The following is a 27017-nucleotide window of genomic DNA, read 5'->3' on the forward strand; positions in this document are numbered from 1 at the left end:
TTAGAGCTCCGAGATCTCATTTGCCATAATAAAGCAGCTTCACACCTAAATACCGAAGCACACTAAAACAGTCAAAATGCTGTATCCGCTGATTAGTTTGTTAATTCGTATTAATTTGGATCATGAAAATGAACAAATCCTTAAGTCTGCTAAGTTGGTGCGCTCTGTTTTAGTGCACTTGTGTTCCTGCTTCACTATAGTGCATTTCAACGAGTAAATCTATTTTTAAAATAAAAACAAAACAAACCAAAAAAAAAAAAAAAAAAAAGATAACATTACAAAGCAGCAATTACCTTCCACCCACAACATAAATCAAGTGGTAAAATGCATGAGATCCATACACTTTGATACGGTCACATTCCTTAACTGAGAAGGTGTACATTCAAAAACCTTACAGCAAAACTGAAAATGAAAACAAACATAAAATTCATTTTGCTAACATTACTTTTTTGATTTAATGTTTGAAAACTGCTGTACAATTCTGTCCGACAGTAAAATCCTAGGTGAACAGTAATAATGAGGAAAAAGCATAAATACGCCGTTTTAGAAATAAGTGTATAAGAACTTTTTTCAGCTGAGACTCAGCTCCTCTGTCATGTAAAAACAAAAAAAAAAAAAATCCTCAAAATCTCTTTCTAATAATTAAGTAATAAGTTAATTGTTTCCAACCCTCAGTGCAAAAATATCAAAGACAAACTAAAAGGGAAGGGAGCAGGAGTCACGTGGACCGTCGCTGTGCACGAGACAGTGAATCATCTCCATGGGAACAAGATTTTCTCAGGCACAAGTACTTAGGCTTTGTCCACTGAGCCCTTGGCAGGTCACTTTCTTTTGAGAACTTTTTTTCCCAGAAGTACACAGAAGCTTCAGTGCACCGCTCACTCACAGAGCCTGGAAGAACAGATGACCGTCACTGTGGAAACCAGACCGGAAGAACTCCTCTTCATCCTCTCTTCTTCGTCTTCAGTCGGCATTGTCAAGTGCTTCTGAAATGTGGGAGGCTGCGTACTTCAACCGGAAGCCACCTGCGGTACAAACACAGACACACACATGCACACAAACAGAGATGCATCCAAACACAAATGATTTACAATCAGTTACGGCTGAGAAACAGCAAGTATTACTTCAGCTCAGTGAGACTAAACCGGACACGTTACATTTTCACCATCTTAATTCAACTCATTTATATCACCTTAAACTATCGACTGAGTGTTTTGCATCGTCCTGGCAGTCATTTGTTTGCTATTACTTCATTTCTGCAGCAGTTCAGACCTGCATGTGTCGCTTTGTGGCGATGAGGCTGAATGTTTCGTAGTCTGCGCTCAATGTTGGACTCTCCTGCCGCATTCACACTGCATGGTTCGGCTCCACCTGACTCGGCTTAACTCACTTTTGGTACCAGGGCAAGTGAAGATTCTGAGCTGATCCCCATAGTGCCGTCTTGTGAAACCGCCATGACATCATCTTCGAATGGGACTTTCCCTGAATCCTTTCACTGGCAAACAGAGGGAAGTCTGCACTTCATCCACTGCACAGCAGAGAGTTTGGCATAGTTTACGGGTTTGTGCGAGTCGTCGCGTGAGTGATGGTTCTGTCTGACCAATCAGCGGTCTGCAGAGTTTAAACTCCACCTTTGCACCTTGACCAGGGTTTCACCAAAAACAGTAGTGGTTGCTCACCAAAACCTTTGCTAATGGAAAAAAAAAAAGATTGATTTGAGGAAGTAAGTAAATAAGCAGAGTCGTGCCGTACCATGCAGTAGAAATGCAGCATCTGCTGCCTCAGACTATTTGTGGTTGTGTGGAGGGAAAGTGAGGCTTCCTGTGTTTGTGTGTGTGTGTGTGTTTGTGTCGTGTGTCTGCACTACCTGGCTGCGTGGAGTCTATGGAGGGCTGGTTGCAGTCCTGAGCGTAGTGGCCACTCACACCACAGTTGTAACAGGACACGTTGCCGCTCTTCTTATTGACTCCGCCTCCTCCCAGTGCGGCGGCAGGCAGCATCCCCAGAGGATTTGGGTACACATGCTGGTAGACGCGCTGGCAGAATGATGCCGCCGGCGCCATCTGCTGCTGGAGGTTGTAGTTTGCAGCGGCGGCGGCTGCCACCGCTGCGGCCTGTGTGCCCAGCATGTGCGATGGCACGTCTGCGTGACTGTGAGGGTGGGTGTGCAGGGGGCCGTAGGGGGACGGGTGTGCAGGAGGTGGAGCGCTGGGGAAGAAGGGGGGCAAGGTGGTGGCGCCATTGGCCTGGTGAGGAGGCTGGGCCTGGGTGAGGTAACTGTTGCTGCACAGGCTCGTGAGCTGGAAGAGAGGTGGGGGCACGCTGAACACCTGCCGTGCTGCTGCTGCCATCTGGTGGGGGAAGAATAAAGGTGCCTGGCAGCCGGGGGCCCCGCTGACACTGTTGTTGTTGCTGATGCTGCCTCGGCTCCCGCAGTTGTTGTGACAGCCGCAGGTCCCACAGCCCATCGGCTGCGGCTGCTGCTGCTGCTGCTGCTGCGGGGGTGGTGGTGGTGGTTGTGGTGGTGTTGGCTGCTGGGGGGGCAGCTGTTGCGTCTGGGTTTGCTGAGGAGTAACAGGGTTGCCGGGGGCAACAGGGGCACTTCCACAGGAAGCACTGCTGTTGCTGTAGGACGTACAGTCGCTGTGCGCCGTGCTGTGAGTGAGAGCAGGACTGGGGCTGGGAGCAGGTCCAGGCGTGTGGGTGGGCACAGCTGGAGGAACAGCTGCCTGCACATGTCCCGGAGACGGAGCTATTCCAGTGGCTGCAGGAGCTCCTACAGCAGGTAGGACCGAGGGGGGGACGGGGGGAAGGGAGTAGGGAGAAGGCAGGCCGGAGGGCAAGGTCAGGCCGGGGTGCTTGGCATGTGAAGTCTCCCCGTGTGGCAGAGAGGGGGCCAGGCCGGAGCTGACGCTGGCCGGGTCTTGGCAGGGCAGAGACTGCTGCAGAGGAGAGGAGAAGGACGTGGGACCAGGAGACATGAGGCCGATGGCTCTGACAGGAGCCTGGTGTGGAGCCTGCTGGGCAGCAGGAGCAGAGCTGGCCCCTGATGCTCCGTCAGTGCCAGCTGGGCTATGAGACAGAGGTGTTTTGAACCTCTGAACCAGAGTCTGCACAGCTGGACTCCCTGAAGGGTGGAGGCTGATTGGTGGGATCCCAAAGGTGGGGATGTCCCTCTTCTCTGGTTCTCCCACAATTCCAGGTCCTGGGACAGCTGGAGGCACTAGGGGCATCTGCATCATCAGGGTCCCAGATGAGGGCTTCCCATCGGGGACGATGCTTTGGCCGGGGTGAGGGACTAGAGGAAGAGGAGGGTCTGCGGTCCCGTTGGGGAGCACATAGGGCAGAGAGCGCATGAAGGAGAGAGGGGGGAATTCTGTGCTGGTCCCTGGGCTAAGCGGTCCCATCTGGGCCTGGTGGCTGTTGGAAGACAGAGGGTGGACAGAGGAGACGGCCCCCACCACAGCTGGATCAGTCTGATGGGTAAAGAACACGTCAGGACCCGGACCTTTGCTGGAGTCATCAGAGTGGCTGTCGGTGTCTGACAGAGAAACAGGATCAGGTGAGTCCACTTACACCAACATGCTTCCAACAGAGGACGATAGGAGAAGCATGCAGCACACCACAGGTCCACAAAATCTAACATGGAAATAACTGAGACTCACACAGAGCTTTCCAAAAAGATTTTCATGTAATAACTGAAGCTAGTCATGAGTTAATAAAATAACCGCAGCCTTACTTTAATTGCTCTCTCCTTCTCTCTCATAATTCTCATTGCAGATGGATACACTAAAGAAAAGATCCAAAAATGCAGTATGGGAGTTTTACACTCAACTGTCTGCGATGTATGCAAACAAAGTGTCAGCATGGGAGAAACTTTAACTTAGTAAAACATAAGGAGGCTGTTTAGAATTATCCATTTTTTCTTCAAATGTTCACTTTTTGAAAAAGTTGCAGGAAACTTGTATATGATGTTGAGAGTTTCGGTTTTGAGTGAACATTTGTTAGAGGCATTTCAACAAGGTTTTGTTAAAGTATTTTTTTTTTTATATTCCAAATAAAAAATTTTGACAGAAAGATTTCCATTTTTATTGAAAATAAATATCGGTTGGTTCGCATCGGCCCTTAAACAAACAATATCGGTGGAACCCTATTGTTTTTATCTTTTTTTTGGCAAAAAGCAAAAGAAAGGGGTGGCAGTTTTTCCTGTAACTGAATGTGTTAAATGAGCATATAATACCATTTCATACTGATCACACGCCCCCAAATCGATTTGACATTGTATCATGGCAGTCTTTTTAATATTGGCAAATATCCTGTGGTTGTCCAAAGAATTGATATATCGTGTTGTGATGAAACTAGTGATGCACATCCCTAGAAAGCATGTAATGTTAGTGTGACATGTTCTCGTAGAAACTCCACATACAAACATGAACCTGGAAATTGGCATAATATGGGACCTTTAAGTGTACTTTGTGTGTGTGTGTGTGTGTGTGTGTGTGAGTGTGTGTGAGTGTGTTTTACCTTTGTTGTTGTCGTCCTCACTGTCCAGGCTCTCTGGTCCTCGGTGTTGAGGGCTGGATGGGGAGCTGTAGCTTTCTGATGATGTTTCACCAAACGTATCTGGACCAGAACCTCCATCTGCAACAACACCTGTGTGTTTAACTGCTGAAATGCCACCAAACAGCAGGCTACAGTGCATTTACTTGGTGTCAAAGCAGATGCCCATTTATCCTACAGTGTATATTTACACGGAGCTGTCGTGTATGGAGCTATCTGGATGGGACCTGACATCCATTATAAGTCCCAGTCAAACAGGATTACAAGCATTACAACAGCCATCAACACTCACCTTTCCTCTGAGGCGACAGAGCTGCTGCCAACCTGCCGTTGGCTACAAAGGCAGCTCCTTTGCCCTTTCCCTTGTCCCTAGACAGAGTGGGGACACAGTATGTCAACAGAGAAACACAGTAACAAGGATACAGATGTGGTATGTAATGAGTAGTGAGAGTGACGGAGAGCTGCCAGCAACTTTTCTTCAAACATCGACGGCTGCAAAGTCTCCATATCACTGTGATGAACTTGTGATGACGTCTCTGACCTACCTGTCAGTGGGCAGGACTCTGCTCTTTGTTTTAGTGACTGGGTGACTTCTCTTCTCAGTGGCCTGGTGCTGTGAAGAGGACAGCAGATCAGAACATCTCCACAAATTTTAGACAGAACCTTGAACACAGCATTACACTTTACAAAACCAAACTGTCCCCAGATTCTGCTGCAATGTGAGTGTGTCTCACTTTGACGCCGGTCCTTGGTACGGGCTGCTGTGTACAAGGCACAGAGCAAAAGACAATTCACCCTTCAAGCACCGCAATAACACTTTCTTCTGCCTTTTGATTTAAAAAGCTCACAGCAACTTAACAGTCTCTGGATTTTGTTTGATATCTTGTGTCGACAAAAATTGCAGCAAAAATTTCTGATCCACCGTTAGCACAGTTAGCTTGTTTACTATATTGCATGAATGTCACTGTCTTACTGAATGTCCTGCTGAACCCCATCCAAGCAACTATATATGGACTATACATGGAAATACAGGAATGAGTAGACAAATACGTGTATGGAGCAGCCAAATCTGCAAATGTGCATATGTGGGGAAGCAACATTGAACAGCACATGAAGTCATTTGTATGGTATTAACACTCTATTGTGACAGAGAAGAGAGAGAGTATGAGAGATAACCTCCAAATAGTAATGGTATCATTTAGAAGACTAGATAAAACCAACATTTTAGCTAAAGAAAAGGAAAAAAAATGACTAAATGATATTAAATGCTCACAACACAAAATGGAAACATATTTGGCAATAAACAGACTGTATACTGCGGCAGACTACCTAACCACAGTTATTAAGAATAACCTGAGACACTCACATTCATGTGCAGTCCGAGTGACCACAGACACAGACAGACCTGGCTGCCCAGAGAGGACAGGTTGCTCTGTCACTGTGATAAGGGAGCTGTAGAGATATAATGATTTTCTAACAGAATGGCACAGCTAAAGAAATAGTCTAGAAGAAATCTTACCAAAAATTTAAATAAGTTGCTCTGAATTTTTAAAGTCTGAGGGGAAAAAGGAAACTACCCTAAAGTATGGAAAAAAGAAGGAATGTGCAGCGTGGCTGCTAAATATGTCACTTCCTGGCACAATAAAAGAGACAAGTGAAATCCTTACATAACTTGTATTTATGTATGCATGTGTATACCTGTGTGTATATGTGTACATATCAAATGTCATGTCTATAAAGCCTGTTAAAGGAAAAACACAGAGAGAGCGAGAGAGAGAAAGCAGGGATGTGCTTTGTCAGCTGCCTCACACTCACAGTCTTGACCTATATCAGTAAGATTAGCGGTGAGTACTCCCATTCACGTGGCAGTGTGTGACTGACACACACACACACAAAGAGAGAGAGAGAACACACACACACACACACACAAAAAGAGAGAGAGAGAGAGAGAGAGCGCTGCCTCAATCCTACTAAGGAATAGCTTCATGTTCCTACAACCTATAATGATTAACTAGTGTTCAAAGAATTGTCCTTAACTGTGAACTGTGCAGCTGAGTTTTACAGTCGAGTTAATCATTAGTGACGCCGCAGAATCTCTCTGCTGCTGGAACATGTGGGAAAAACAAAACATCATGACACTGCCCTGCACTGCCCTCAACCCAAAAGAAGCACATTCAATAATCATCTAAATATGCTGAAGAATTATTTTAAATATTGAGCTTGTTCCTCTTGATATTGGTGTGTTTATTTGGAAATGCGGCCGTTTCTGAACTCTTGTTGACAGTTTTCCTACTCTGGACCTTAGAGAATACTTGGGCAGGAAACAGTGTGACCAACACATTCTTTTATCAGCCATTTATAGAATTTTTTATCCTCGGTTTAAAAACAATTTGCCACTAAAATGTTTCATACGTTTTCAGCCCTTCTCCAAATTATACGTGTGTTAAAAATGTGCAACACCACATTAGTGTAATGTGGGCCAGTGGTGACAAACTCAATGAGTTCATGGGCCACATACAGAGTAACCTGACCACCGTGTTTAAATGTGACCACAATAAGTATCCTTTGTTTTTTTTCAGAGAACTACATTCTGGTCAAGGTAGAAAGCCTCCCTGATGTCAGTATGCCTTGTGCAATATTAACATGAATACTTAACACTGCACTTAACACAATCAGATGCCTTTCACAAGCATTGAAACCTGGGGAAGTTGTTTTGATTTCTTTTGAATACATGGGGAAAAATACAATAAGCATTATGTTGAGAAAAACCCTGCAGATTTAATTACTGAACGAAATAACATAATTATAAATCTTATGATACAATATTTAAAATTATGTTAGAGAAAGACAGCAGTTTTTTTCAGTTATTTTCTCTGTTTTTCCTTTTTTTAAAGCACTTTCTTAGTTATTTTTTATTATTTTTTTTTTTTAGTTCTTATTTATATTCCTTTTTTAAAAGGCCATTTCTTATTACGTTGCTCATTCCCTTCTTCCCATGCTTTAGAAAAAAATGAAGCCAACTGGCTCATGTTTCAAAGGGTTAAAGCAGCAGCAGCAAGCTATCTGGCCCTCCTCAGCAACCCTCTGGCCTCACCTGTTCAGCCTCCTGGCTGCTCCGCAGTGTGCAGCTCTTCCTCCTCTCTGCTGGACCATTGAGCTCTGCAGCGTGGCCCCCCCTCCGACTGTCCCCCTGGGAGCCCTTGGCACTAGGCAGACTGTTGGGAAATAGAGGAATATAAGTATTGTCTTTTTCTGTGTGTATCAGATCATTAAAAATGTCTCTAAAAATGCTGTCTCAGCATGTTTCACTGCTATTACTCATTTTGTTCACTCAAATATTGATGTAATCAATATTAGTATCAATATTGATGTAATCAGTATTTGTCCATACCTAAATCTATACAACTCTATGCAACAAGTCCTATGGGAATATTAATCAACATATGCGCCTGGATTCTATACAATTAGCTATTATTTTTTTATCAGAACGTAGTAGCAAAGACGCAGATCAGACCACTGACGGTGTACCTACCCTTGACATGGACTCTTGGTCCCGTGCTTTTTCTTGTGTCCCTGAGCATATGACTCCAAATCTGAGAAAAAAATAACAAAACATCATTACACCGACTGTTAATACTCAAATGATTTCTCACTGTGAGGAAGGAAAATAACTAGCAAGCAATCACTTTTTGATGAACAATGACAAACTGGAGGATATAGAATATATAAACAGATATTTAAGGAAATCCAAATTAAAGTCTTTAGTATAAAAGTATAATGGCAAGTAGCATACACTAAGTTCCATGCAAAGGGAGTAATGTTAATGTTGGAACATGGATATCAGAATGAGTTAGGTTCATCTACATTTCACCAACAGGTCGGTGCGCATAAAAAATACAAAGACAGTATTAGGTTCAGTGGGAGGTTGTTTTTAATTTCCCTTATTTGGTTTCACTTAATAAAATAAGTCATACGGTCATCATGAGTAAGGTATTTTTACCAAGTGAAACTTTTAAAAAAATGTTTAATGTGGAAATGAAAAGAAAAAGATGTAGAACATTTGTATTTTTGCATTTGAAATAGATGAATAATAATAATAATAATAATGTGTGTGTGTGTATTTTTTTAAGAGTTGGATGAATATATCAAACAAAAGAAGGGTATTTCAGGAAATATACATTTTAATATATAATATCAATGTATAATATGTTTTAAAACTGGATTCTGAAAAGTGCATTTTGTGTGCAGTGCAATACGAGTATGTGTGATATTACAGTAGGCCTTAAGGGTTAATACAGTATAACATTACTCTGACACATACTAGATCTTCTAGCATTAAACATTCTGATGCTGGTCAGGAGGCAGTCCAGGGCTGTGGTTACTGCTGAACTCAGTCCAGCACATGATCGGGCAAATATAGCCGTGAAATATGAGGATTTGAAACAGTCAGCCTTTCCAAACGACCTCCAAAAATAAACGCTAGTTAGCTTTTCCTGTTTACTATGTAGCTGCAGTTATGAGTGCAGCGCTGGTTAGTGGGCCGCTCCTCTGCTTTGTCTGTACGCACAATCGGGCCTCATTCACTCATTAGACATGCTCTTGTGCATTTCTTTTGTCCTCTTTGCGGCTCTCTCTCTGCCACTTCTACACTCCACAGAGGATCACACTTGTCAGAAAAAAAACAACTGTGGGAAATGAGCAGAATAATTCAATAAATGAAGTTGTTCTCACCTTCCTCCTGACTGGAGGCATCAGAGCAGTCTCCTTGGTAGGCCTTACCCAGCTGGCAGTTGCCTATGAAGAAAAAGATAACTTTTCTAACAACAGTAATCACTTTTTGGACATGGCTCAGTGACATTTGCTGCTGTAGATTCATGACAGTACAGCTTTCCCCAGCAGTCTCCGGATTTGGTTTCGTGCTTCATTCTTTGACAACATCTGCAGTTATGCATTTCATGAGATCCAGTTTGAGTGTGTGTGGATGAAAAATACGATAAAACATGTTTTTCATTAGTTACGTTTCTGATAAATAATATGTTTGCATGCTGGCCGTCTAGATAAATTCTTAAATACCTACTTAATTATTACATAAACACATTTTGGGTGTTGTGGTTCAACTCCGAAAACAGCGCCTTTGTTTCATCTGTCTGATGGGTGTAAGTGACATAACACTAATGTTATTGCTTGTTTAATCAAATTTATCAATACATTTATTAATTAAACTGAAGAAACAGAAATACAGTGATTGCTGGACTCGCTCAAGAAGCAGAGAATCTCTGAAGCTTTTATGTGTCTTAAAAAAGGCGTTAAGTAATATGTGGGTAAAGGAGAATACAGAACGTCATCAAGCCGAGCTGTTCTGAACAAAGATTTACAAACTTGTTGTGGTGGCAACGTTAAGTCGTGTGAGCATGGCGTACAATTAGGCTTCTAAATTCCTAAAAGTGGTGAGAATTTATGAAGAATATCATGTTGAACAAAACATGTAGGTATTATAAACAATGTTAACCACAGAGCTTATTTTCTACAGTGATACAAAATCCAATGGAAAAATCCCACAGGCGTTTTGAAAAGGGAACTAGGGTGATGTTAACTTTTGTGTCGGCCTACAGAAAAATGTCATCCCTGAATTGCTCTAGTGATCACAGTGGAAGTGTATTGTTGTCTGCATTATTTACATCTTCAGTGCAGCTATGGTATTAGTCTGATACTCACATCTACAGCAAGCAGGTTTTGTAGAGTAACTGGAGTCACAATTAAAGAAGCTGCAGACCTTTCTGGTCTGTCTGAAGACTGGAGGAGCCGACAGGAACCTTTCCCTAAAGACAAGCAGAGGGAAACATGGCTGTTATATTTTTCTCTCTCAGAAGAACTAATACATGATGCAGCAGAATAACTGCAATGCTTTGGTGGTAGGCAGCTGACTAAGCTGGGACATACTCAAATTCAAGACACACCCAGAAACATTGCCAGTAACATTTTTCCTAGTATTTCTCAAAATATTTATGTCAAGTTCCTATTCCTCTTTACTTCCACAAATGTCCTCATAGCAACAGTTTGACTGGAATTTGCATATCTGAGACATATTAGGGTACTTTTGACAGTAAAATGAAAAAAATTAAATTCTTTTATTTTTATAATACATATATCTGTTTTTGTATCTATGAGGAAGCATGAATCCAATGAGAATCACTACATAATGTTCATAATGTAGTTTCATACTTAGAAGAAAAAACTTTCAGTTAACAATGACCCTAAACATGTTTTACACAGAACTGGGTTTTGCCTGACTATGGTCAAACCAAAACAACAAACTTGTCCTTAACATCCAAATAAGTGCTTAATGCTTAAACAAACTTTGAAGTCTCTTGCAATACCAACATAATGTAGTTAAAATAATAGAACAAAAAAGTTTCACTCTGGCACCAGTTAAGCCTTGGCCCATAAAAAGGTCAGAGTCTTACTAGGCCACACAGCAAATAGGATCCAATGCAGCTGGTTTGTGGGCTGAGCTACTGAGGAAAAGCTAGAGTTCAGACAGATAAGTTTCACTTTCCACAGTTTCACTTCTAACAAAACAAAACTGATGGATATCATGCTGTGAGTGCAGGAGGGAGGGAGAGAGAGAATAGTGAGTGAGTTGTGTATCACAAAAAGGGCGTAGTTGGCTTTGAAAATCAGCCTCACCCATTGTCACCCATCCAACAATAACACACACACACACACACACACACACACACACACACACACACACACACACACACACACACACACACACACACACACACACACAGCTGCACTCTAGAGTAGAGGTCTCCCCAGGGGGGCGCAAAGGAAGAGTAATGAGGCAAAGCTACTTCACGGGAACAAAGGGACGTGCACATGCTGCTGTTGTGAACACAACAGGAAGTTGGTCATTGTAGTGTGATCAGCTAACCTGCTCACCAACATATTTGAGTAGTTGGAGCAGCAGCAGTAGAGTGACACACAGCTCATTATTCTAACCTTTATCTAAACAGGGTAAGGCCAGTGAGAGCATTTTTAAGGTGATGTTAAATTCTGACCGCTTGCTTTTTTATTAACAGCATTCAAATTTAATACCATAAAATTACTTTTGATACTTAAATACAGTAAATATTGTCAGGATTGTCTCAGGGAGAGCACAATCCCAGCCAGGTAAAGTGGGATGAATTTTACAGATCTGTTAAAAAATTGTTACATAAGAATATATATATATATATATGGCTTTTTACACACATAACCTAAGTTAGAGTAGTTTTCTTATTTATATTCTTATATTGTGTACATTTTGAAAAGTGTTGTTTTATCTCTGCACCTGCCACCAGTGTGCTATCATTATAAGAATAGGTAATATGCTACTTTCTCTAGCGGAGAGACTTGATGATCTCTCTAATTAGGTGGAAAACATATGTGCAAATATCATTTTCTGCAATCAGCCAAAATGAGAAAATATTAGCACACTGGATATCCTGCATTCCAAACTCAGTCTACAGTGTCAGACTTCGAAAACCTATCCTCTAGATTAACACCCATTTGTGATTCTCATCTAATATTTTCTTGGCATTGCTGCTATTCATTAACTCACAACCAATTATTAAATATTTGGATGGATAACACTAACTGCCTGCCTGTCTTCTTAAATCAAAGTAAGTCTTGTTATGTTACAGCCAATAGTTCATTCACATCAAACAATACTGTAACTGCGGTGGTTATTTATTTATTACATGTAGGAAATGACCCTGCAAAACAAACAGTTAAAGGGAGGCAGTCTTTGACCTCTTATCCTTGGAGAACTCAGAATAACTAAATGAAATGACCACAGTCTGGACTGCGGTTTTTCTTCAGTCAAGTCTGCAGTTTGCAATGTTTTCATGTGATCTTATACGATGTGAACGCCAGAGAACAGCAAACAACACAACACAGGGTCCAGACAAGCCCATCATGTTTGGCTAATGGGAATTAAATTAGATTTATTTTAACTCTATGTTCCCATGAACATGTTTAAGAGAGCAGGATGACTGGCCACTGAGGCTCACTCTAGGAAATCGATGGATGCATTAAGGAATACATCTCAGCCAGTCAGTTCAGAAAGCATGTTTGAGCAATTCCTTTCCTTGTTTATTATTGCTATTATTGTTTATTAGGCTGTCAGATTTATTCATTTTTTAAATTGCAATATCACATGTTTACAATTCCATTACTTTGCATTTCAAAACATGTTTTGAAAGCAGTACTTCTGTATTGCAATTCTTACCAGAGAGCCTTGATTGGGAATCAAATGACAGCAGTTCCTATATGTGTGACACTATTGTTCCCCATGACAGTAAGACATGTGACTGGTCACAACATGCCAACATGAGGACGACACTTAGACCTGAGTCTTCCACCATGTTGAAGTTAACTTCTTGGATTTAGTTTGATCTTTGGTCTTTGGTGATTCACACACACAAAATAGTGCTTTGCTGGGTTTGGCGATGTGGCTGCCCGCTGACATCAGTCTGATTAACTGCACCTGTGTGCTCAGCTCAGGTCAATTTCAAAATTGTTTAGTGAACCCAAAATGCAGAAATATTCAAATACCATAGGCAAAATCAACACATTTACACTGCATGCAAAAAAACCTGCATGTTTTTTGCCCCAAACTGCATGGGACTGGCATAAAGTGGGTATGTCTGTGAAGGGGAGACTCATGGGTACCCACGAAATCCATTTTTATTCACATATCTTACAGCTATAGTTCAAGGGTTCCCTGTGAAATGGCCATGCCGTTTTTCCTTGCCAAAATTTAGCCTAAATTTGGAGTGTTATTTATCCCCTTTCATGAGAAGCTAGCCGGACGTGGTTGGGACCATAGATCTTCTAGTTCCATATGAAACCACTGTCACCAGTCTAGCTTTAACACTCAGCCCAGTACAGACTTTTAAAGACAGGAATGTCTGCTGGGACCGTCCACGATTATTCCAAGTAAGATAATAATGTGTTATGTTTGAAATGTATGAGCACTAATGTTGTCAGCCCTAAAAATAACCCCTTTAAAATGTTTCCAGCTATAGTTACTTAAGAGCCCTCTTCAAAGAGTAAAGGCAGATTTATCATAATAATAAAGATTGATATTAATCAGTCATGGAAAATGACTGGCATCATTCTTGTACAGAGGTTAAAAGTACCTGAGGTTCTTCTCCACCTCCCTGCTCTCGTTCCGGTCGCCCTGGTTCAGAAGTCTCAGGATGCTCTTCTCGAAAGACTCAGTACACTGATCCTTAGGAAGCTGCAGGGGGAGAAGAGGTAAGGTAATTCAGTGTCTTCACAAGTAAATGTATCTTCATCTATTGCAATAGCTACCGTAGAAAGCTCAAGCCGAGGTCTCATGCATGTTGTCAAATGTAATATCAAATGCAGTTCAGCTTCAGTGGTCTTGAAAAAAGCTTTGCCAAAACAAACAAACAAACAAACAAACAAACAAACAAATAATCTGTCAGCATATCTAATCTTACTTTAACAAACTGGCCGCTAGACTTCAGCCAATAATTTCATAATCAGAGTTAGGACATGGATTTAAAAAAAAAAATCCCTTCTACTCTGAACCTATAATTGCTAGAGTTGATGAATAAAATAAAAAAAACATAAAACATATAAAACAAATATCTTGACTTGTGTGTTGCCAGATTATTAAAACAGACAGAATTTTAGAAAATAGTGCATGAAGAAAATGTACTGTACATAAATCACTGCAACGCAGACAGAGGGTTGTAGCTGAGAAACCATTTATTCAAGCCAAATCTCTGTGACTCTGTTCTTTACTGCAAAAACAATTGAAATTTCTTACACCCATCCTTTCTGTTGCCACCCTCTGTGTCTTTCTGCCTGTGTTATTTACTCTTAATAAGACACTAAAATAGCCAAATGGGCCTTTTTCACAGCCTTCATTCTGAATAGGAGAGACACAGGTGTTACCAGTGACAATAACAATGGCTCTGTTCTATTCAAGTGTCCCATTAAACCACGACAGTGTGGCAGTGAACCAGCAGCTCGAACAATACCAAGACCCCAAAACTGAATCAGCTACATGGAATTCAGCTTCATTTAATTTTATCATGTGCACTTTTAAACTGTGGTATACCAAAATGTGTTTGATGAAAAACTTTAGCGATTTGAGTGTCTTACCAAAACCAAATAATACAGTCAGAGAGACTTAGAGACAAATTATTATTATTGAGAAATATTGCCTGTTTCTGTGCATTTGTCTGTTATAGTGTGAAATGACTGTCAAGACACAGAGGCTCCACAAGCCAAGTGCCATCTAGTTCCATGATATCTGAGACAAGGCAGGCATCTCCAACACTCGACAACTCACACCAAAACTATCTAGATTCATAAATAGCACTAAAAGTGAGATGAAAACCTTTTTTTTTTTTTTATTTTGGTGTGTCTGTCCCTTTAAGATGTGTGGGCTGTAAAGAGCAACAAAATAAAACTGGGTGCGGTTCATTCTGTCACATAAAACGCACACAAGATAGAAACGAAAAATCACTTTTTGGCAGTTGTAAACATGCATTTTATGGGCTGTATTTTCCCTTTAGAGGTATTCCAACGACTGGTTGAGTTGTAATCAGCCACATAAAACCTTAATCAGTGAAATCAAGTCATTTTGAGGCATAAGTAACATTTTAGTCACAAGATAGGAGCTGAAATCACTTTTTGCCAAGTTGATACTGGTTGAAGTGTCTCTTTGAAGGTATTTTAACTAGTAAAAAGGGCTGGGTGAGTTATAATCTGTTACATCAAACTGTGATGAATGAAATCAAGTCATTTTGAGGCATATATAACATTTTAGTCACAAGATAGAACCTGAAATTGTTTATTGGCAGGTGTGAAACTGCATTTTATGAGTTGAATTCCCCTTTACACAAAAGGTTGAGAATCACTGAGTTGGAAAAACCAAAACATTTTGGTCATTGCAATGCATGGTTGAAAAACAACAACAACAAAAAACAATATCAGAAGTGGTTACCTTGAGAAGGAAGTTCTCCAGTTCCAGATGGGTTTTAGTCACACTACTAGAAGAAGAGTCTGACCATTTCACCTGAAACACAGCACAGAATAATCTCCATCACCACACAGTCTACAGGGAGAAATCTGACAACAGCAAAGAGGAAATGGAACTATGCCAGCGCTTCATAGTACAATGTTGTTGTCAAAAGAAAAACACACATATACCAAAAGATTGGCTACACAATTTTGAATTAAGGGCTCTTTTTAGATATATGTTGAAAGCATGGAAGTGTGAGATAACTAACTTATAGGCCTACTATTCACATAACACCAAAATGTCTTCAAATTGAAAATGCCAACTAATCTCTGTTATAGGAAAATAAAAAAAGTAACCTCGACACAAACATCCCTTCTAACCCCCCTCTATAATCATGTAGATATGGCATGAGTTACACTCACTGAGAAACCACACTATTACACACCATCTTATTTATCTTGTATGACAAAAATACTACCTGTATGACTCAGTATGCAACAACTGCATCAGTCTTAACACCAGATGAGTCTATAAAGGCCAACACAAGTGAGATGATGCAGGCTGTATTTATAGCTCAGTTATGCTCAGTTGGGCTTTAGTTAGCATCCTGTATCTTATGGAAACTGGATTGGGTTTGCCCACGTTCATGTGGGTCAGGTATTTGCTTTACTGACCATACAACCACAGCTGGTGCAATTTTGGTATTTGGAATTTGGTACAGCATCATACTAGAAAAAAACTACAGACTAAGTACCATGTAGCTCTGTTGGCAGATACTGGTGAAACAGTGTTCCCAGTAAAACGCCACATTGCTGAGATGTAGACTCTTGAAAAAAAAAATCAAAAACTTTGATTTGCAATCCCAACTTGGAAAAGATGGGTAGCACAGGCAGACATGTGGCAAAAGTGTAGTTCTTACAGTGTCTTAGAGGAGCATGGATCTTTAGGGAAACAGTCTGTGTCAGATTGGCCTGTTCCACTTAAATTAAGCTGCTGATCAGTATTGGTCCCAAAAAGCCTGACTTGAACATCCATATTGCAATAAAGACCTGCAGTTGTATAGTGCTTTTCTAGTCGTTTGACCACTCAAAGTCCTTTCACACTATGAGTCACATTCACACATATGCTCATGCATTGGTGGCTAAGGCTACCGTATGAGGCGCAACCTGCCAGGACTTTACAGTGCGAGCATTTCACATGGAATTGTGCCTAAAAATGAATACATGCAAACTGTGAAAATAATTTTGGAGCACAGTGTGTGATTAACAGATGTGCTACTTTTTTTTTTAACTAAAGGGCTTTTCATTTGAAATGAAAGAGAAAGTGGTGACCTTAACTTCAGCAACTGTAACTTCATCACACAGTCACGGACAGAGGACTTTCACTTGCAACTATCGGTAACGATACAATAGCTTCAAAATAAAGCCAATTCATTTCTATTTTCGGTGAAGAGAGGAGGAGGAAGAGGAAACCGACAAGGAATATTTGCATGGTTTATCAGCTTAGCTTTGCGAGGTTTGATGGCGCTGCCGGCTAAACACTATCAAGGCTTTTTAACAACAAGGTCGACATGGCGGCTAACGTTAGTGAAGCTACTGTAACCCCCTGTAATGACTTACTCTGCATCTTGAGACAAATCCCCTAGCAGTGTGAGACTTTTTATACTTACTAGAGCTGCAAGAACCAACACTATGGAGCCATTTGTGTGCATAATAGGCACAAAAGGACCACAGATAACCATTACTCTCTCCCAGTATCCTAAATTGGCTGCTAAAATCTCTAATCAACAGTATTTATACAGTGCCTTGCAAAAGTATTCACCCTCCCTTGGAAAACTTCCAGGCCAACTCTGATCTGTACTTCTCCAGAGCTTTATCCCTAAAATTTTTGGAACGATGCTGCTTGATTTGATCTGGGCCTTTCAGAAAACGTTTATATACACAAAGATTATGCAGCACTTAGATTGCACACAGGTAGGCTATTTTATGTAGGCCCATTACGCAAAATCAAATTAAAAAAACAAACATCATTAAAACTATGAGTTGCAATTGACAAAATCGGAAAAACAACAGGGGGGTGAATTCTTTTGCAAGGCACTGTATCTATAAAGTACATTGATTCTGCTACATTCTGAAATGACACAGGCATATTCAGCTCATGTGTGCAGTATAAATAGATGTGTTACTATGTGTGCGTGTCAGTGTGTGTGCATCAGAGGTTTGTTCCAGCATAAACAGATGGAGAGTGAGAACGGCTCGCTGTTGTGAGTGCTGTTGGCTCTACTGTCGGAAGCTCAGTCATGCCAACAGGACCGTCTCTCCTCACCATCTGTCTTACTGCTTTTTTGCTTTCTGTAAATGAGCACTAAATACTCCTATTTGTTACTGTGAATCCATGTTTGGAAATCATTCATTCTTAAAGGGCCACGGTTATTAGCAGTGATGAGCTGCCTCACTATGCAATTGGAGCTTGCCATTAATTTAGTTCAATGGCTAATTGCTACAGAAATACAGAAAATGTACCCCAGATTTGCCCAATAAAACTAACCCACAGTCTCCCTATTGAGTCTTAATTGGAACATGTAGAACATAAATTTTTCCTGCATGGTCAAGTGAAATTTTTCTGACATGGCACACAGGGCAGCAATCCTGTTCAAATCCAGCTCTACCTTAACAAAAAATGCCACCATGCTGGAGATAACAAAGCTTACTTCCAGGCTGCCTCTGGTATAAACAGCACCACAGGGACAAAGTGATGCCAAATATCAAGAGTAGCAGACACCTCAGAAAGCCACTTCATGCTCAAACTAGCACAAAAAGGCGGTTAGCTGATGGAAACTGATGGTTTATGATGCATTTTGATGTGACTGTGATAAAGTTGTATCGAACTGTCTGTCTGTTTGAGCACGTGTTTGTTGTAAAGAAAAACAAATCTGCTGTCTGTGCCAGACAGCCACGTTTAAAAGCCACTGATGTCAAACTCTGTGCTTCTGGCTTATCACCAATATATTACTATTGTAGTCCATTATCAAGCAAACTGTTTGCTGCATATTTCAAATGCAGAGAATTGGCCGTCTGCCAAAGCTGAAAGCACACGTGCAGGAAGGTGTTTAGCAGCAGAGTGGAAAGCAGGTGAGTGCGTATGTGTGATGATCTGTGTGAGGTCCAGCAGGTGCACCACAAAAAAACACCAGACATTACTACACTTATCAAAAATGTTTACAATCCCCCTAAAAAGTGATACGTCTGGCAGGTGTATTTCAGAATAAAGTAGTGCTGAAACTAACAATTAATTTCTTTGTGAATTAATCTGCTGATTATTTTCTTGACTAATTGTTTATAGAAAGTCAAAGAAACTTGTAAAAAATGCAATAACAATTTCTCAGATTCCAAAGCAACATCATTACATTGCCTTTTTTGCCAAAATAACCCTCCAAAACCCAAAGTCTCTTCATTTACTACCATACATGACAATGAAAAATGGAAAATTCTCACATTTAAGAAGCTGAGACCAGAAAATGCTTGATATATTTGCTAATCAACTATCAAATTATAGGTGTTTAATATCTCTTTGATCAACTAATCAATTAGCTAACTAACTGGTGCAGCTCTAGTAAAACAGAAATAGTTCTAACATAAAACTGTTTACCACAAGGTCTATGGATTATTTTGAGTAAGCTGATCATGATTTCTGGAAAGACAAATTGCTGTTGAGTTTTTCAAATGTATTTTTTTTTTTTTTTTTGGTGCTTTGAGTACCACAAGTCCAGTGCCATATTGTTCAATTATATTGTAGAGAAGGCAAACATATCTACGGCTGTCGGCTGATATCGTCAACACTCGTCAACTCACACAAAAACACCTAGATTGATGATTAGCACTACAGGTAAGAGGAAATAATTATTTTGGATTTTGGGATAAACCGCCCCTTTAAGATTACACAGAAAAACTGCATTATGCTAAAAGAAAAGATCCACCAGTCATGTTAACCTGAAGCAGAGCAGCGTGTGTTGTGTTGTGTTGTTACCTACCTCAAAGTTGTATTCCTTGTCTATTCTGGTCCGAGAGATGCCCCTGAGCACAATTCCCTCTATATGCACTGCTGCAACAACAGAGCCGTAATAAACAGTTATGACTCAGTCTCTCCAAGAAGTTTTGCAGAAAAAGAGTGATGAAGCTATTAGGACTTTGCAAATATCGATTTTAGAAAAACAACAGCCTAAACATTTATCTTAGTTATTATAGCACTCACTAGAAATCAATCAGTGCTTTCTTTGTATCCAGATAATTTACCACTTAAAAGTTATTAAAAAACACTCAAAATGTGAGGGGGCTGTACTTTATGTGTTGTTGTGACAACTGCCAAAATCATTATAGATGCAAGTAAGTGAGTACCAACTATTCATTCTAAGACTGCTTTGACAGTGTAATTTAAGACCGTTTCCAGTTGTACCTGCAGCTAATCAACCCTTTGAAACCTGAAGCGACTTCACTTTTCTTGTGCTGCTTTCAGACGCCGTTCACAAGTATTTAACCCTGAGAACCCTGAGAACAGTGGTGCAATTTCTTTCAAAAATGTGGAAAAAAGGCCATGAGCAACTTGGTCAGAAATGGTCCACAAATTGCAAGAACTTGGTAGATTTAGAATGTTTTTTTTTTTTAAAGCCAGGGAAAATATTTAGGGAAAAAATAGGGGAAAACTTTATTTATAATTATCATAATAATACATTTAAATTTATGTCAGAAATATTATAACTTTTAAGCACTTTTACAAGGTCATTTTCCTTGTTGAACTTTAATTTCAGTTGGGATTTTGGTTTAGTTTTTGCAAATTTTCAGATGATTTTCTTGTACTTTTATTTCTTGATTGTTTTTGCTCTTTTTTTTGTAGCTCACTGCCTTTTCCCCATGTTTTTGAAAGAAATCAAACCAAATTGCTCAGGTTTCAAAGGTTATAATAATGTACAATATTTGTGCATGTTTCCATTCACCTTCTCTTTGTGTTGCCCAGCGGTTGGAGCGGCGGCTCTGGCAGGGAGGATGAGGGGCGGTGCATTCCCCCAAACCCAGTGCTGGGGAGAGCAGGTAGTCTGCCTTCTGACCCGTCAGCTCCTGGAGACCAAAAATACACTGGGTTAGTGACTGGCTCATACTGGTTTGTTACAATTTTAACCTCTAATTACAGCATAACTTGACTGTGTTTCACAGGTTTTATATTTATCTAATAACAAAACCCAATGCCAAAATGCATCATCCCTTTGTGTTTTGTAGAATCATAACAAAGATATCGTGTATCATGTATTTGACGTTTTAATAACAAAGCTTCCATTGGGTCGGTCTAATATTTAGTGCTGATGCTTGAACACAGCACAGCACACAGGCATTAAGATTAAATAAACCCAAGTAAAGATTTTAATCTCTGATGAATTACAATCCACACAAACCCATTTAAATGTTGCATAGCCCAAAACGGTAAACAGCAAACTTACTATGTAACGCAAACACAAAAAGAGCTGGAGAATGCTCTTCCAGCAGAAAATGTGTGTGAATGCTGACATATGAAAACTATAACAAAGCACTGCTGAAAATGCCGAATTGTAAAATTTCCTATAAAAAGATGTTAAAACCATAATGCACTGCACCGCAATACTGAAAACCTTGTAAAACTGGCAGAGTTGGATGCTGAATTGTATTAACTAAAGGCGCTAAGGGCTGAAATACATTGCTAGAAAAGCTGGAGGCTACTGTCAAAGGTACAATACAAATCCATTAGCTGGAAAGACTGAAAGAGCAAATGCTTTGTATTTTAACATGCACAAACTGTAGAAAAGAATGATACAAGCACAAACGTCTTTACAGAGCATAATGTTTTGATGCTTGAATGGTTTCTGTCGCTGAAAGTATGCAGGAGGAGTGGCCAATTCAAAAAAAAAAAAAAAACACATACAGAAAAATGTTGGAATACAATAACAATGATTTGGACCAAAATATACAAATGCTGAATCAGCATTCACAGAAATACGCAAAACTGCTGAGCTACACCATCCACTGAAACAACTAAAAGGGGTGAAACAGACATAATGACACACACCAAACACTAACCATCTTCTCATTCTCCGTTCCCCTCTCCCTCTGTCTTTTCCCACATTTGACAGTCCTACAGTCCAGAGACAGTACACTATTCTAAAAACGGCATGTGTGATTTTATTAAGAGCACGGCATCTTCACCAGGCCAGGCCCTGACTCACTATGATGTCAACCTCATGGATTCATCTAAAACAGAGACAGCCCCGCAGTGTTGGACCAACTGGATGTTAAGCTGAAGGTACTTTGACTGTGGTGACAAATGATGAAAAAGTCTTTCTGTGAAACTACAGATTCTGGTTATTTATAATAAATACTAGCAATTATTTTCCAATTATTGCCTGATTGATTAAAACATCCCTACTTTAATCTGCCATGTGAACCACTATACCACCATCAGGCAGAAAGACACAAGTCAAGGTTCAATTTCAGCGGTTGACCCTGAAGGGTGAGAGATTTTTCGTGTGCTGCTGGGAGTCTGACACTTGAGAGTCTGCGGCAGAGCAGCTTTGCATTCCTAACATGACTTCAGATTAGGTAATGGATTTGGCATTTATGAGTGTGCATATATTTCACAAATGCGGAAACAGTCGACCAACATTACACCTTTGTTAAAGAATTTTCTGGAAGAAACCCTGGGCTCTCTGTGGTCAGAGGCACCATTGGCTCAGTCAGTTATTCGTCCTTACTTCAACGAAGAAGTACGGTTACTTTGTAGTTATGATTTCACCCTGTCTTTTAACAGATGGGAGGGTGGGGGGAGAGAGTGAGTTTAAGTTAAAGGTTTGGTTAGGATATCTACTTCAGATTACCCAGGCAACCCTCTCTGTTAAAAAGCCAGCTTGTTTGCTACTTTCTCTCCAAATATGCTGCTTCCCAATGCTCGTCTATAATCAATGTCTTTCTCCAAAGTGATTTATATGAGAATGAGAATTTTCTTTGGGGTGGTAACAGGTAAACACCAACAACATCACATCATTGTGTAACTAGGCTTGTATTTTAGTCAGCGTACCCTTTCAGCAATACATGCTAGCCTTAATACATGTCCTTTTGAGAAATCGCGATATTTCCAACACAAACACAGTCAGCTAGTTGAACTGTACGATTTTCACCGAGGCTTACAAACCAAAAATTTAAGGCATGAATAATCCTCGTATGTAAATAACTTCCTTCTCACACATCCTCCAATTCTCAGACAACTCTCCATTCATAATGTTTGATTTTTGTGCTTGTCAAAGGCTCTGATGGCTAAATTACAGTTTAAAGAGACAGTTTAAACCAAAATGAAAAATTGATATTTTTACTCATACCTGTAGTCTTATCTACCAATCTAGATTGTTTTGGTTGAGTTGCTGAGTGATATTAGTTGTAGAGATGTCTGCCTTCTCTCCAGTATAATGGTACTAGATGGCACTTGGCTTATGGTGCTCAAATGTGAGTGACTGAAAACTATTAGACCAAACAGAATGAACCGTTAAAGGGGTAGTTGCGATTTTTTGAAGTGGGGTCGAATGGATTACTTATCCATAGACAACATATTAAAAATAGTAGATGTCAGTCAGCACGCCCCCAGTTTGGAGAAGCAGGCTGTAATGCCACATCGAGCTTAGCAATTAACTGCTGTGGAGGGCTCAGCAACAAAACATTTTTCAGCCACCTTAAAAAGTCCCACATACAAAAAAATCTATCATTTCAAGCGTGTGCTATTTTGAGAGTATTTTCACTGCTTTACCCTAATGTCAGACAGTGAAGTCAAACAGGAAAATGAGGCTGTTATATTGCTCTCTTTAAAGCCAGACTCCACTTGAGAAAAACAGTAATTTAAAGTTGTTGAACACAGGAGCTGCAGTTTTACAGTTCCCTCAGTTAGATATTGTTATTGTGTGAGCTTAATGTTTTAAATCAGTAGTTTGGATTCACCAAAGCCACACAACTACACAAAAAAACTAGATGATCATAGTAGTAATAGACCAGCAGCTCTCATTATCAGCAATGTTAAAATGACTGTTTTTCTTATGGAGTCTGGTGGCTTTGACGAGAGCATAGAAGGACAACTAAAGCCATTAATGGTTTACCCGACAAACAGGCTATCTGACAGAAAGGTAAAGCAGTGAAAGTACTCTCAATATAGCATACACTTAAAATGAAATCGATTTTTTTTAATTTAATTGAATTTAAGTTATTTTTTGCTGACCTCCATCCACAGCAGTATATTACTTAGCTTCACAGTCCGACTGAAGCCTGCCTCTCCAAACTGGGGGTGTGCTGACCACCATCTACTGTATGTAATACGCTGGCAATGGATAATTACCCCATACAACCCAACTTAAAAAAAATGAAATATCCCTTCAAGTTTCACTCTCACCGAGCCTGATGCTCTGCTGCTCTGTCTCTGCTTTAAAATATCTGAACAGTATATATATTTCTATAGCTCTCCTATGGAATGGTCCAGCTCACAAAACAGAATAACTATCTGTGGTGGCTATTTTTGTTTTAATGATGGTAGTCTGCCACAAATAAATAAGTGTGTCAGATACCCTGGTATAACTGCGCAGAATTAAATGTGCATCTGCTGCTAGCTCACCTGGCACCGCTGACCTGGCTGAAATTACAGCTCAGCCAAAGAGGACGCCATTAATGTTTACATCTTATGGTGTCATGAGCACAAGCCTCTTCGTGAGTAGATGCACGCTTCTTTCTGGGTAATGATATGGAGGGTGAGTTTCGTTAACGGTATAAAGAAAACCGTTTTCGACATGAAACTGCTCGTAACAAGATCTGTGAATTATCTTGAGTAACTTGGTCACAATTTCTGTAAAGAGATTTTGCTGTTGAATTTTCCAAAAGTGCTGCTTGGTGCTTTCAGCATCAGAAGCTGAGTGCCATCTATATCCATTATAATGTGGAGGAGGCAGACAGCTCTATGGCCGATATCTACAACACTCTGCAACTCAAACAAAAAAATATCTAGATTAATTAAAAGCACTACAGGTACAAGGAAGAATATGTATTTCTGATGTTGGGGTGAACTGTCCCTTTAAATCAGCCATGTCCAAAGTCCAGCGTGGGGCCAATTGTGGCCCTCAGACCAATTTTTAAAAAACCCTTGGCTTGTCTTCCAAAATATACTATATGATTAACACAGTATTTGTTTATCATGCATGACCACTTTGCATTTATTTTCATTTCCCCTCACAATGGCAGGACTATTATATGCAGACATGTACCAAGTAAGAACTATGTAGGCGTAACTAATGTGTTTTCACAGACAGTAAAGAAGGGGGAAAAAAAGGTTAATTAACACCAGATATTCTCTGCAACATAGCAGACATGGCCATGGCAACAAAGCATAAACTCGACAGCAAGGGCTGCCACTTTCAGGGGCGGTGAAAAGTTGTATACTTTTGCACTCACAGATGGAACAGTTGCATTTGTCAATAGTAATTGAGTTTTTAATTATTTTTTACACATATGATGTGAGAAGTGGGCTGTATATCTGTAGTTTTTTGGGTTTTTTTTACATCATCTAATCTGGCCTCCATTCTAAAGAGTTTGGACACCGCTGCTTTAAGCGATGAAATGAGAAACAGCTGTGTGAAAGCAGGCAACAGCTATAAGTCATTATTTACAGTAAAACGTAAGTAACATTACTGATTTAATTATCTGCTGCACTGTTTGCGATCCTGTGCAAACCCGCATACAACAGTGTCATGTCCCATATGGCTAAAGGCCACAAGTGATTCTGTACTTTATCAAACTCCTGCTGTAGCATTTGCAGCTCCGAGCAGCTGGCAGGCTGTGAGATAATTAGCCCATACATACAGACTGTGAGCAGCGCTTGGCATTTCATGGATGTAGTTTTAATAGGAGCGCCGCTTAGCATCCACTAAGCTTATTAATGACTATCACTGAGCAGAGCATTTAGAAAGATAACAGCAGCCAATATAGATGCACGACACAACCAGATAATACAGTGCACCATGAGACCAAAGCTACAGTGTCATAAAAATATCCCAAACATTTCAACATGGCACTTGTAACTGGTTGAAACCACCTGCCGAACTTTAGCCACTAGCATGTTAACCTGTTAGCTTACAGCTGCTAGCTGCCTCTGTTAGCGTTAGCTGTCCTGCTATGGACGACAGGTCATAATAGGAAAATGAAGTTTCCTGCTTAAGGACTAAGCATACTTGGCCAATATGTAATGTTAATTTGTTACACATATAAAATATTTAATTAACGTATAACTTTAGCCGGTTATGCTACAGACTTCAACTCCCGAACGAAGGATAGAAGTTGAGCAAGTTGTAAGCTAGCTTAGCATTTTAGGGTAACGTTACTAGTGCTGGTTTATCACTCATTACCGTTATCTGGGCGTTTATCCTTAGCTGTCTTTGACGTCTCTCCTCCTCTATGGCAATCTCGATTTTGTCAAGCTGTCCTCGGACCATCTCCCGCTGGTGGAAATGGAGAGCCGGGTGGAGAGAGGCCATAGTAAAAAGCAGTGCCAATTGCTCCAGGGGTCCTGCCGCTGTGTCGTTAGCGGAGAAGCCGCAGTTCTGCTCTGAGCGCCCGTACACACTCCCGTCCTGACACGGCGGGTGGAACGGGTGATGGTGAGGGTCCCTGAATGGATGAAGGGAGTAGTCATAATTTTTGTAGAACATGGCCGGATCTACATGGCTCAGTATCCGAAAGAGTATTCCAGCACATTCTCTGCTGTCAGACCCGAGGAGGGACAGGCAGACTAGCAGTTTGGACCGAACAACTGGGTCAATCACGTCCGTTAAAACTCCCAAATCGCTCGGACTATTAGCCCGAAACTCAAAGTCTCTTAAAACATGGTAGTCTTTCCTGGTAAGATCCTCTAAGTAAGATCCCAAAAAGCGAAGCTCCAGTGCTTGGCACATGTGTAGCAGTCCGCACATGAACTCGATCCGCTTAGCAGGGTTTAGATGTAGGCCAAACCACTCAAACACAGTCTCCTTGTCCAGCTGGGATGGATGCACGCTGCGTCTGGGCGACTCATCCAACCCGTCGGAGACCGAAGGAGGTGCCGCCCTGGGGATATGCTGGTGCTCCGGCTGATCCAATGAATCGTCCTCGGCCGTTTCGTCGCCTCCCTCCTCGCCCGTTTTCATCGGTAGCTTCATTTTCAGCATTATCAGCGCTGCGAGAGAAGCTTCAAAGTGGAAATAACGGACCAATATACATTACTGTCAACTTACACCGCTTAGTAGTGCTGAAACGAGAGGCCAACAGCGAGGCGTATTACAGTGTTTTTACTATTAGCTAACCATCTGACGTGACGAGTGTACTGGAGC

At 40.7% G+C, this 27017-nt stretch overlaps 1 protein-coding gene across 5 annotated transcripts; it reads right to left on the reverse strand.

Moving 5' to 3' along the window:
* Positions 1-430: 430 nt before the first annotated feature.
* Positions 431-27017, reverse strand: zcchc2 (zinc finger, CCHC domain containing 2). 5 transcript variants are annotated; one of them, XR_006106982.1, is made up of 15 exons: positions 26058-27017; positions 20601-20721; positions 19641-19711; positions 15593-15664; positions 13749-13849; positions 10276-10379; positions 9292-9354; positions 8093-8153; positions 7655-7775; positions 5106-5173; positions 4853-4929; positions 4525-4641; positions 1868-3541; positions 1273-1690; positions 979-1025 (listed from the first exon to the last, which is right to left on the reverse strand). XR_006106982.1 is itself a non-coding variant. In XM_042510119.1 (14 exons), exons 1-14 carry the CDS (start codon positions 26853-26855, stop codon positions 964-966), a joined length of 3510 nt encoding a protein of 1169 aa, XP_042366053.1. In that variant the 5' UTR covers positions 26856-27017; the 3' UTR covers positions 431-963. The 5 variants fall into 5 exon arrangements, 4 of the variants coding, with proteins under 4 accessions (XP_042366053.1, XP_042366054.1, XP_042366052.1 ...); XM_042510119.1 differs by lacking the exon at positions 1273-1690 and having other exon boundaries at positions 431-1025; XM_042510120.1 differs by lacking the exon at positions 979-1025 and having other exon boundaries at positions 1032-1690.

The sequence above is a fragment of the Plectropomus leopardus genome, chromosome 21 (genome assembly GCF_008729295.1).
Source record: "Plectropomus leopardus isolate mb chromosome 21, YSFRI_Pleo_2.0, whole genome shotgun sequence".
NCBI classification, from domain to species: Eukaryota; Metazoa; Chordata; class Actinopteri; order Perciformes; family Serranidae; genus Plectropomus; species Plectropomus leopardus.

What these genes read in the sequence shown, in the direction of transcription:
- zcchc2 (XM_042510117.1), bottom strand. Translation starts at nt 26,855, where the DNA reads ATGCTGAAAATGAAGCTACCGATGAAAACGGGCGAGGAGGGAGGCGAC. An exon ending in ACAAGGAATACAACTTTGAG is followed by an intron (nt 15,665 to 19,640) that starts GTAGGTAACAAC and finishes GCTGTGTTTCAG; the next exon opens with GTGAAATGGTCAGACTCTTC. An exon ending in TGAGGACGACAACAACAAAG is followed by an intron (nt 3,542 to 4,524) that starts GTAAAACACACT and finishes TTTCTCTGTCAG; the next exon opens with ACACCGACAGCCACTCTGAT.